The 12,636-nt window shown below is 45.8% G+C and overlaps 1 protein-coding gene across 1 annotated transcript in view; it reads right to left on the bottom strand.

Annotated features, from left to right (window-relative positions):
- Positions 1 to 12,636, bottom strand: part of INTS1 (integrator complex subunit 1) — a 2,112,141-nt gene that overhangs the window by 1,827,765 nt on the left and 271,740 nt on the right. The window contains exon 5 of the mRNA XM_069647642.1: positions 6,320 to 6,457. Coding sequence (XP_069503743.1) covers positions 6,320 to 6,457 — 138 coding nt within the window. The remainder of the gene's footprint in view (positions 1 to 6,319; positions 6,458 to 12,636) is intronic.

Below are 12,636 nucleotides of genomic sequence, written 5' to 3'. Positions count from 1 at the left end.
CAGACATCGTAATACCTCAAGTGAGGTACCCGATGACGAAGAGGGAGACCTGTGGCATCTCTTTTTAGCCTTCTTGGAACAAGACGATGAGGATTGTCTGGATCGACTCCTCGATCGGGACCTCTTTCGATGTTTATGTCGAGTAGAGTCCTTGGACTCCCCGGACTTTTCTTTGAAGAAAGATTCAAAGCTTACCTCCCCACCGCTAATTTACCTTTGCGTTCACGGAGAGCTTTCTCAGTCATAGACTGACAGGACCCGCAGTCTTCGGTTCGATGATTGGAACCCAAACACAAAAAGGCAGTTATGGTGAAGATCAGTTATTGACATTTTCGCCCCGCAGTCGTGCCATTTCTTTATTTTTTTTAAAAAATTGTCTTTATTATTTTCAATAAACAACAATTAAACAACATAACTGCAACTTCCCCCCCTGAACCCCCCCCTCCCCGGGGACACGTGTGCTGAAGAACAGGGATTACATTAAGCATTAAAGATGTCGGAGATTTTGATATTGTGTGGGCACCACTGTTCCATGTAGTCTGATTGGAGGTATTCCAAAACTCCGCCCCATTCTTTTGCGAACCTGTCTTTCGTTCCCTGGATTGAGTGTGTGATTTTTTCCATCGCCATCTGGGCCCAGACTCTTTGGAGCCATGCAAAGATCAGCGGGGTGTGTTTGTTTTTCCAACTGTGGGCTATTGTTGTCCATGCCGCTATAAGGAGAGCCATAAGAGTTCTCCATTGTGCTTTATTATATCTTATTGCCATGTCGTCTCTTATTCCCCTCTCTGAGTTGTCCCGCATCTGGAAATGTTTTGCCCATTTCTCCCTTGACTTCTTCCCAAAAGGGCCTTATTCCTTTGCATGTCCACCAGATGTGTTTCCATGTTCCCTCCCCTCCGCATTCCCTCCAGCATCGGCTTGATGTTTTCGGGAACATAGTGTGAAGTCTCTCTGGGGTGTAGTGCCACTGTGCAACTATTTTTATCCACATTTCTCTTGTTTGAGCAGATCTGGTCATTTTTGGGATTAGGGTCCAGAGGTCTTCCCATTGTTTCCTTGTTGGTTCCCACCCCAGTGTGCTGCTCCATTTAATCATATATGGCCACTTAATTTCTTCACCCTATGTATTAATGAAGGAATATATAGTGGAAACCCATTTCTTTGCCCCCGAGTTCGTCGTAATATATTTCTCAAATGGGGTGAGAGCTCTCGTTGCTGCCTTCGTTATATCCGGGGATCTCAGCCAGTGTTTTAGTTGGTCGTGCTTGTATTTCTCCCGAGTGGAGCGTACTGCAAGCGGGAGGCAGGATTCATATGATCTAATTTCATTATTGATGAACATTTCCTCTATTTTTGTTATTGCTTCCTCCTCCCAACTAGCGTACGCCCCTTGCTCCATCCCCGGGGGGAACTGCAGGTTTCTACAGATGGGGGTGAATGGGCCTAGCGTGGTGGTCATTATGCCTCTTTGAGTTTGCGTGTCCCACGCCTCCATCGTTGTTTTCATTATTTCACTTATCTCAATGTTGGGGTGTCTGTGCTGTTTTTGTTTCCAGAGTAGTTCCACTAACGGGGTTCTTGCCACTGCTCTATCTTGTGCTGCCCAAATCGGTTGTGGATCGTCACCTAACCACTCCCGTAGTACCTTTAACTGTGCCGCTTGAAAGTATTTTTGGAAGTGAGGAAACGCAAGGCCCCCCCTCCCTGGTTGGTGTGGACATGACCGCCCTAGCCAGCCTTGGCGTTTTCCCCTTCCACACGAAGGTTGATATTACCCGGGTTAAAGTTTTAAAGAATGAATTGGGTACTCTTACCGGGAGGGCCTGGAAGTAATAGAGAAGCTTTGGTAGGATGGTCATCTTTACCGCTTGGATCCTGCCCCACCACTATATTAGCAATGGGTTCCATTTCTCAATATCCCTACGGATACTCGTTAGGAGCTGTGGGTAATTTTTCCCATAGAGCTGTTCTACCCTGTGTGTGAGCGTAATTCCCAGATATTTGATGCCACCCTCTGCTATCTTGAGATTTAGTGCTTCAGCTACTCTGGCAATCTCCCCCCTGTCTCCCGCCAGGATTAGAATTTCCGATTTATTTCTATTAATTTTTAGGCCTGAGATGGTCCCGAATACTTCTAGTTCCCCCACCGCTGTCGCCAGTGTTCGGGCCGGTTCTTCTATTGCTAGCAGCATATCGTCTGCGTATGCCATTACCTTGTGTTGTGTGCCTGCCATGTCTATCCCTTTGATATGTGTATCTTCTCTGAATTTCAAAATTAGGGGTTCTAGAAAAATAGCGTTTAACAACGGAGAGAGCGGGCAGCCTTGTTTTGTTCTGCGGGCTATGTGTACCGTTTCCGTTACCTCCCCATTAACGGCCACTCTGCAGGTTGGGGCTATGTAGTTCGCTCTTATTCTAGCTATGAAGTTCTCAAAACCCATGGATTGAAGTGTCTTAAAGAGCATGGACCACTCCACCCGATCAAAGGCTTTCTCCGCATCTACTGCAAGAAGTATAGCCGGGGTCTGCTTTATCCCAATTTTTTCAACCAGATGGATTATCCTTCTCAGGTTATCGTGAGTTTGTCTTCCTGGGATAAAGCCCGACTGGTCCATATGTATTAACTTCGGGAGTAGAGGGGATAGCCTGGTGGCTAAAATTTTCGTGTAGATTTTTGCGTCGATGTTAATTAGGGAGATGGGCCTATATGAGGCTGGGTATATAGGGTCCTTCCCTGGTTTGTGGAATACTAGGACCTTCGCCTCGTTCATAGTGGGGGTCACTGTGCCACTATCTTTAAATGAGTTTAGTAGCTTGGTCAGGACTGGGATCAGGATATTCACATATTTTTTATAAAAGGGGGGCCGTGAAGCCATCCGGGCCTGGGGCTTTATTCACTGAGAGGCTATCTATTGCTTTCTTGACTTCCTCTTCTTTGATTGGGTCTTCTAGGGCCTGCCTGTCTATTTCTGAGATTTGTGGGATGGTAAGGGATTCTAAATATGTGTCTTGTGCTTCTGCCTGTGGGTGATCGGTGGAGTAGAGGTCCTGGTAGTATTCTCTGAACACTTCCCCTATGTCTTGTGTGTGCGTGTGGAGTTCCCCTGTCTTGGCTGTGATGCATTTGATCGTGGTGTCTTTCTGTTTTGCGCGGAGTTGTCTCGCTAGCATCCTATCTGCTTTATTTGCTTTTATGTAGTACCTTTGTCTTAGGTATAGTAGGCTTTTTTCCGCTCCTTTCGTGCGGAGCATCTCGAGTTGACCTTGGGTATGTCTAAGTGCCTTCTTCAGGGCTCTAGTGGGCTGTGCCACTATTTTCCCTTGTAGCTCTGTTATTGATCTTTCCAGTTCCTTTTCCCATATAGCCCTCTGATTCTCCTTTGTGGTTTTCAGTGCTATTATCTTCCCGCGTATCACTGCTTTGAACGCCTCCCAGACTGTGCTCATTGAGACCTCCCCCTGTGTCATTCTGAGTGAAATATTCTTCTATCATTTCCCTTATGGACTCCCCGTAACCGGATCCCATATAATGTCCTCCGGTAGCCTCCATTTCCACAGCCCTTGAGATTTCCCCGGGATTTTCACCTCCAACCATAGGGGAGCATGGTCTGAGAGTGCGATTGCCCCCTTTTCCAGTCCCTGGATCTTGCCCAGAAGCCCAACTGAGACCCAAAAGTAATCAATTATTGACATTGTGTTATGTACATGTGAAAAGTATGTGTACCCGCTTTGATTCCCCTTCAATTCCCTCCACACATCATTCAGGGCAAGTTGGTCCATCTGCTGTTTGAGGCGTTTCGACAGTGCCCCGTGGCCGTGTGCACAGCTCGTGCTCCTGTCCAGTTGTGGATCCCAAGCCATATTCAGGTCGCCCCCCAGGATTACCTCCCCCTTTGCGAAGGATTCAAGTTTTCCCAGGGTGTCCCTCAAAAAACCATCTTGTCCCGTATTGGGCGCATATATTGACGCTAGGGTTAGGCGCTGCCCCCCCCAGTACCACGTTAGCAAACACAAACCTTCCCTCCTTGTCTGCCATGGTGTCCTCTATTTTCGCATCCCTTCCATCCCTTCCTGCTATCAGGACCCCCGCTCTTTTTTCTTTCGTGTTGGCTTGGGCCCAAATTTTATATCCCCTTATACGAATTTTCTGTTTGTCCTTATGTGGGTTTCCTGTAAGAGCAGGAGGTCCGCCCCTTCATTTTAAAGTATTTTCTCCAGCTTTACCCTTTTCGTGGGGTGGTTCATTCCCCTTATGTTATACGTTACTATGCGGATTTTCCCCATTCCATAAGGCATTTTATCATTGTGCTTGACGTCCCTGTCTTCCCCCGAGTGCTGTTTTTGTGTCCCCGGTCTGCTTGTCCCTTTCCCCTGAACACCCCTCCCCAACGATTAACCATGAACAAAACATGCCCCCGAGCAGGGCAAGGGTCCCTAGTGTAGCAAGGGCGTTGCGCCCAGTGCTCCCTTGCCCTTCAACCTCCCGGGGGAAACTTTTGTGGGGGATCCTAGACCCCTCATCTCCGATTGTTCTTACCGGATTCCAAGCATGGGGGCCCGTCCCGGGCCGCCGTCTCTGCCTCCTATGTAGCGGTCCTTATTCGCCCCTACCCCCTCGCTGTTGTCTTCCTTGGGTACCTCATGTGGGTCCCCTGCATTCTTCTTCTTTGTCTCCGGGCGTAGCATTTCCTTAAGGCCCTCTCTTCCCATGATTGGCCTTATTTTTTTTGATCGATTCCCATTCTTTGGGTCTTCTCCTTTGCTCTCCGCTGGGTCTTGCTTGTTCCACTTCCTCCCCCTCGTCTTGGAGTCCCAATATGTTTAATCCCTCCTCCCAGGAGGTTACTCTTCGCTGCCTCCCTTCCCATGTGAAGAGTAGTCCAAATGGGAAGGTCCACTTGTACCGGATTTCCTTTGCTACCAGGGCCTTGATGAGTGGGGCCATCGCACGTTGCCACTGAGCTATCCTCCCGAGAGTTGCTGGAGTGGTGGTCCTGAATTGTGTGTGTACCAAGTCTACGGCTGTCCAGTGCCCAGAACCAGTCAAACGGCGCCAGGAACTGTGAACTAGCCAGACCCAAAAATCTGATGGCTGAAGTAGCCTCTGCAGCCACAACCACACTGGGCTTCCTCCAACGAACTAAGGCACGGACACAGAAGGCCCAGCAGTTTCACAGAACTTCCTCAGTGGTCCCTGGGTGAATTGGAGTACAGGGGGTGAGTAAACATAGCTGTGTTCAACCGTCTCCATTAGATTCTATGGGCCATATGATTCTATGGGTGTAAAGTCCTAGCCCTATCACTCCCTTACCTAGCCCTGAACGGTGGTGTTCTGCCTGATCTCCTCCCCTGGGTCTCCCCTAAGATGGTTGGAATGGGAGAGGGTATGTTAAAGACTTTCCTCTAACATTTGGAACATTTACAGCTGCTTGTTGGCTCAAGCCAACACTTCATCAACTTCCTAAAAGACTCCAAGGCTCATGAAAATACATGTATTGGGACATTCTTGGGTGCACTAGCCAGCTGTATTTCTACCTAGGGAAGGACTTTATAAGGTTAGTACCTTATTTAGAATGTGTTTATGGTGTTCGCGAACGCCTTTATTTTCCACCTACAAGTTCTCAAAGTATTGATTACTTACATGGGTCTATTTGTGTATTCACTTCGTTTGCTACACTTACAGTATTTGGCACTCTATGGTTGTCTGTATTTAAAAGTGAAGTGTTTGTACTCTTAGCAGAGTATACCAAGGCGAATGTGTATATAATAGTAGTTAATGTTTTATTGTGTTACTTACCAGAGTTTCTTTTAAGAGTTTGTTCTAAGGCCTAAATAAATAATTGTATTTTTTATAAATTCTATCTAACTTGTACCATTAGGAGTGCGCTGTGTGCGCATAACTGAACACGTCACCGCTCTGACGCCCTCCTCTTAAGTCTAAGCCTTTCAGCTCATCCACTCTATCGAGTAAGAGTTTAGCTTGACATTAGTGTTTGTCCCCGTTCATTAGAATAGAGTGGCCTCTCAGAATCTGCCGACGTGGCCAATTCTGAAAATCCATTTTAACAGGCACAGCAAATGAGAAAGAATGCATAACACATAATGACAAAGGCAAATACATATAAGGGATAGGGAGATTGATAAAGGATTAAACAGAACCTTTAAGGAAAAAATAAGATGCAAGAGTAAATTGAAATCATTGCAAGGAGGAGAAATACAAAGAGAAAGTAAAGACAATAATTGTATCTTGAGTTACTATATCAATAATGTCCTCTCTTGCCAATAGGCTATCATTCTCTTGAGTGTTTAAGATTACCTTCACAAAAATCTCAGGCCAATTTTCATCCTCTTCATATGCGGCCATCAGAAGATTGCAGGCCAAAACTGACACAAGACTGTTTCCCTTTGCTTTGAAGTTAATGGAGGCATCTCTGCGAAGTATGCTACACAGCGCCTGAAAGAAAAATGGATACTGAAACAGTTTTCTAAGGCCACACATTTGCCACTGCAAAGACGACTGCATGCAAGCCCTGCAATTTCACCCTGTGGGATATCCCTCCAGGGGCCGCTTAATCAAATAGCTATTAAATCCCTGAGGAACAAAGAACATTCTTACAAGTTCTATGCAAGAAATCAATGGCAGCAATTCAATTTCAACTCCCTTCACTCCATGCCCTGTGTACAACGAGTTTATTGCCATCCCATCAAAACTGTGATTGAGGTACGACATAGCAAAAAGTATACAACGGTCTAACCTAAAACCTCTATACAACTGTTGCAAGCGGCTTGAGTAATGATGCAAGCAACAATGTTGTGGTTGCCAAGTGGTTTTAATTCAGGGGTTTTCACAATCGCGGTTAGGTCAAATGCCTAGAGGAACTATGATCTACTAGAAAACACTGTCAGGAAAGGATTAACTGAATGAGTGATTCTTGGTGTTCTAGTTCCCTCAAGGTTATTAATCCAAAGCACAATGCCGAATCTTAATAAATCCTTCACTCTATGGGGACACCCTACTCTATAAAGCAGTTACAAACTATATGGCCGATGAAAAAGATCAGCCTGGTCTTAACAAGACCTTCATCGCCAGTATGGATCCTAATCTATAATAAAGTTAGAAGTGTACCCCACAAACCTGTTCACAACCTATTCTGAAAGTCCACTGCTAATGTACAGAAACAACAAAATAAACTTTGCCTGGGAAGTGTGAGCAAAGCCGTTCTATACGAGTTGGAGATTCTTTAACAAACTCCCTGCAAAACGGCGTTGAATTCCAGCACCTAGGATCACGTGATAACGTTAGTTTCATCATCTGTCACATGATTCTTGAACGTATCTAGGTGCCTTCCTCTAATCGCTCGCCGCTTCTGATTTTTGCTATTAATTTATGTTCCTGCTCGCAGTAAAGTATTCTTTGCCTACGATTGTTCCAGCCTTGTTTTCAAAGGCCGTTCGTTTATTAGACTCATATTCCGAGTCGGTCCCCTGCTTCAGTCTTGATTCGTGAAGTAGTCTTCTCTATGTCCAGTTTCCTAGCTGCAGCGTTTCCCCGAGAGGCCGTCTAGGTCTTCGCCACGTCCAGTTTCCTAGCTGCAGCCTTCCCTGGGAAGCCGTCTACCACGAAGAACGCATAGAAGCTTCCTGTCCCTGCCAGAACCAGGTGAATGTTTTCCGTAGTGGTTGCTTTCTAGTGCATCATTGGAGACATTTAATTAGTGTTCTTTCAATGGTTGTTCGGAGTTGCTCATAACTTCCTTGGTTATGGGAGTTGAACTCTGTGAATATTTCTATATAGTCTTTTGTTGTTAAGTACAGAGAAAGAACTATTTCCATTATTGAGCACGCATTCCAGAAGGGAATATCTTTATTTTCCAGTAGCATCTAATGGGTGAATTAAATCCTACATTCCGGAGGGAAGAAAGAACTGTTCCAATTATTGAGCACACATCTCAGAAGGGAATATATTTACTTTCCAGGATCATCTAAAGAGCGAATTGAATTCTACTTCCGCAGAAAAGAACTTTTGGTTATGAACATTTATGATGTTGCCAAGGACATGTTGTGTTAACATTCATGCACAGAACTAGAGGACGCTTTCCAGAGTGCACCTACCCGACACTAGTTTTACCCTGTTCCGTTCCGGATTAGTTTCCTACTAACTTCCCTTTTCCCTGGTCATTGTGTCCTATTGGTGGTTTATTACCTGGATTCTATTGAACCGCGATCTTCATCAAACGACTCCTATTAAGGTTAGTGGGGGAAAACTAGTGAGATGGAATAGAGGCAGCGCTATTAGATTATACTTACCTTGTTGTTTCTATTACACAGATTGGAGAGTGTGTTTATTTATTCACCCTTTCAATTGATTCCTTGATCTGGCTGTGTTTTATATCGGACAGTGGGTGTAATCAATGGAAAGGGTTCTTCCTTGAGGATTCATCAGTGAAGTTAGCAAGAAGACCTCATCAGGATCAATACTGTACCCTTTTTTTTGCACCTGTATCCTTTGCTGGTATAATTAAAAGTTTGTCTATTGTCGAGATCCTTAGGGTGGCATGTGACTTATTCAGGTGCCAGGGAAGGCCTTGCGCTCTCAGATCCCAACCCTGTGGGTAGACGAGCAAGGGAGGATCACCTGGGTAGGGGAGCCCGGGGTAGTGCTTGGGGAAATAACCAAAGGGAGACGCAGTATTATACTGGGTTAGAAGGTGAGGAGGGTGAAGTCTAAAGCTTTTGTAAGATCCACCAGATCTACCACCCTTCCTCCCAATGAATCTCCCTTAGCCAAAGCCAACAAACCATCCATCTATAGTAAACCCTTTTGGAACACAAACTCCAGTGCCATGAAAAACTACACCTCTCAGAATCCCGATCTTTCTGTTACATACCCAAATACTCCCAGTCATTCTTCTTCACGTCCCTTTGATTATTCGTTCCCAAAACCCAAGTATACTGCATTGACTACACACTACCATTCCCACAAACCCCCCTCTTCCGGTCACGATAAAAACTCTGATCATTGTTGTCCATTCCCCAAACCCTACCAGTCTCCCTCTCCAGAGTTTACCCAAACCTCTAGTACGAGGGGTATAATCTCGTATAACACCTTTTCTCCATCCTACCGCATAGGATACTCAGAAACTCCACCACCCTCCTTTTCCAACCGGAACCCCTCCTTACTTTGTGACAGTCAATGGATTAATGCTAAATCTGTTCACATGTCCCAATACAAGGTTCAGGCAAAGTCAGGCAATTGACCAGAATCACACACACCCAAGGGACCATTCCCTTCCCCACAGAGATAAAAGGTGGAGCACAAGATCACAAGATGAGCAAGGTAAACCGCGCGGTGGGCAAGTTAACTCTGCAGGGCAGTTCAAGAGGAGGAGAAAGACGGCACAGACTGAGAGGGTGACGAGGAGAGAAGCAACCTTGCCATTGCCGACCAAGGCCTGTGAAACCCCTGCAGAAGGAATCATAAGTCTGCGAACAATAGCCAGTGTGCGTTGCAGCGGATGTCAACGGTGCACAAGATGCACCTCTGCTGATTACCAAGCCAGGGAGAGATGCTTTTCTTTGAGGTACCAACCTTGACTCCAAGAAGAAAGAAAGCCAAGCGGTTCATCAAAGCTGGTGAGTCGAGGAGAGTGTCGATAAGAGACTGAACTGTGTTGAACGAAAAATAGCCAACAGCTAATTTGAATTTTGAAAAGCTTAAAGATACGATTGATCAAAGAGGGGGAAAACCAGCAACAGAGGAGTCCCGCACCACGTGGGTGCTCATGCAGGAAACTCTGGGCGATTACCCGATGGTAGACTACCGTAATCAGAAGAGCTTGGGAAAAGGCGAGAAGAGGTCAAAGTGGTCATACAGGGGTCTTGTAAAATCCTCTGTACCGTCATAAGTTTTTGACCAACAGATCATTGTGAAGCAAAGGGAAGTGAATCCTGCTTGGTGAAACGCATTAACAGTGTGTTGCAAAGGTTGGCAAGAGTGAACCCGGCAAAGGGATGCTAACGAGAAGGGGCGAGGCCTGAAGTCCCTATGAATAATGTGTTGACCGAAGTGAACCCGACCAAGGGGCGACCACAGTGAACTGTTTGTAAAAGTTGGCGAGAGGGAAGCCAACTAAAAGGAGCGAAGCCCGAAGAACTGTTTAAAAAGACATTAAGATTTGTGAATGCAAGAAGTATTGGGAGACTAAGGGAATTGAATTGCCCCCCTTGTCATTTGGGTCTGAGCCCGGCCGAGGGAGATCCAGGGGTGAGAAGTTTCACACAAAGTCCATTTAGAAAGGAACTCTTTCTTTGTTTATTGTCCAATACATCATGCCCTCGAAGGCAAGAAACTTTTTATTGAAAGAGACTTAACCATCAAAGAACCTGATAGCTGGTACGGAACTGTCGGCTCGTGCTGGGTAAGCTCGAGTGTGTGCTGTGCTCAGGAGATCCACTTTGTCCCGTGCTCAAAACGTGGGGAAGGGAGACCCATGGCAATCACATCTTGACTTATTATTTGTGAACACTTCTTTCTTTATTGAAAACCCTATCCCCACTCCTTCTGTAATTAGTTGTAGGAATTTGGCATTTTTTTTTTTTTTTAGTACAGGTCTTTTTCTTTGACAAGACGCCACAAGGACTGCCTTATTTTTCATTTGATGGTCGAAGCTTGCTTCCATCTTCGATTTAGGTTTGGCGTTTTTCCACCCTGCATTTGCAGCTTAATAAACACCCTTGAACTGTGATCACTTATGTCTGTCTTTACTGTTGCCACCATGAGTTCCTTACAGAAGGCACTGTCAAACGTGTACTCACAGTATGAGTCTTCCCCTTCTCAACCTCTCAACCTTCTGGCCAATGCTCTCCCTTGGCAGGCTTCATGCGATTTCTTCACCAGCTCCAACCGGTGGATTTATGGGTGCCTTTAACCTGCACGAACTAGCCAGTTCTTAGGATATTCAGACCCAGCACTAACTGATCACTTCTTATGCTCTTCAGGACCACTACCAACTGGTCACTTCTTAGGCTCTTCTGGACAGGCACCAACTGGTCTCTCTCCAGGACCAGCACAAACTGGCATTGGCCAACTCTAATGGGTCCCAGGACCAGCACCAACTGGTCATTTCCAAGGATTTCCAGGCTCAGCATCAACTTGTCACCTCAGCTTCTCAGGTCCCTGCAAAGGCTTCTATAGAATGGATACTTTCTACCACATACCCATTAGAGTACTTGTCAGACAGCAGATATTTTACTTTCCTCGTGCCATGGCCAGTCTCTGCTTCTCATGTCTGATGGATGATCTCAGTCTCTGGTACCAGATCCAACTGATTGATGGTCTCAGGATGAACCACTCTTACGTACAGTTGTTCCACCCAGATAACCAAAGAAAACACACCACCTCCCCCGGTATACTGAAAAATATACACTTTCTCATAAATGATATATAGAATCTCTATTAGGTCAAATGAATTTTATAGGTTAAGCATAATACATAGTAAAAACACAGAGCATGTATAAAAACAGTAATGGCCAGTTAAGACCCAACCCACTCCTAAATGACCTGTATTTCCCACTTCCTGATGGTAAGCTGTTAGGGAGTTTTTCTAAAGTCCACCTATGGTAGGACTTTATAAAAACTGTCCCCTTGCTATACAGGGCACCAACGTCCAGATATGGGGTCCACTTTAATACATATGCGGACGACACACAACTCGAGTTCCGTCTGGACTCACCCCTAACAGAGCATTCATACAAACTTAAAGATTACCTCTCAGCGATCCAGAGCTGGATGTCAAACAACTGGCTAAAGTTAAATGGGCTGAAGACAGAGGTCCTTGTAATCAGTTCCCAGACAATGAAAGCCAGCTGGAATGCAGAGTATTGGCCAGACGCCTTGGCCCTTGCCCGGCCACCAGTATCTCAGTTAAGAGCCCGGGTGAGAAGCTCTTCTCTTCAGGGTCGAGAGAAGCACAGATTTACTGCAGTCTGCAACACTGACTTTGCCAAACTTAGAGTACTTAAGAAAGTACTCCCCTTCTTACCCGCAGACTGTCGGGTCAAGGTCGATCATGGGTGTGATTGATTACTGCAACAGGATTATCTAGGCCAACTGGCCTTTCAGATCCAATGCCTGCAAGTTCTCCAAAGTTCTGCAGTGCGATTGGCCTTAGATGCGCCAAGACGTATTTCTTCCGCTCCTCTGCTGCGGCAGCTCTACTGGTTATCCGTAAGAACTCAAATTGAGTTTAAGATTGTGAGACTCATCGAGCGATCCATAATACAGGTGCTGCCCATCTCCACGCTTAACTAGAGCGCTATCAGCCCACCCTGTGTCTGCATTCAGATTCCCAAATGCTGTTGAAAATTCCACGCTTCCAGAAAGCTTGCGTTGGGTCGGGGGCAGCCATTTTCGGTCCTGGCCCCCACTCTAGGGAATGCTTTGCCTTTCTCTCTGTGGTTGAGTGCAAGGTAGCTGCATTTTCGAAAAGCCTTAAAGCACACCTCTTTTAAATTATGCAGTCTGTTTCTGAACTCATGACGGTCTCTCCTTAGCGCCTAGATGCCATTGGGGCTAAATATCTAGTACATTACAAAACATAAATCTGTACCACTCAAGGTTTTGGTAGTATGGCA

This window comes from Ambystoma mexicanum, chromosome 2q, assembly GCF_040938575.1.
Source record: "Ambystoma mexicanum isolate Mex_15411 chromosome 2q, UKY_AmexF1_1, whole genome shotgun sequence".
NCBI classification, from domain to species: Eukaryota; Metazoa; Chordata; class Amphibia; order Caudata; family Ambystomatidae; genus Ambystoma; species Ambystoma mexicanum.
Note: the sequence above shows the minus strand (reverse complement) of the source record. Positions and strands in the feature narration are given on the sequence as shown.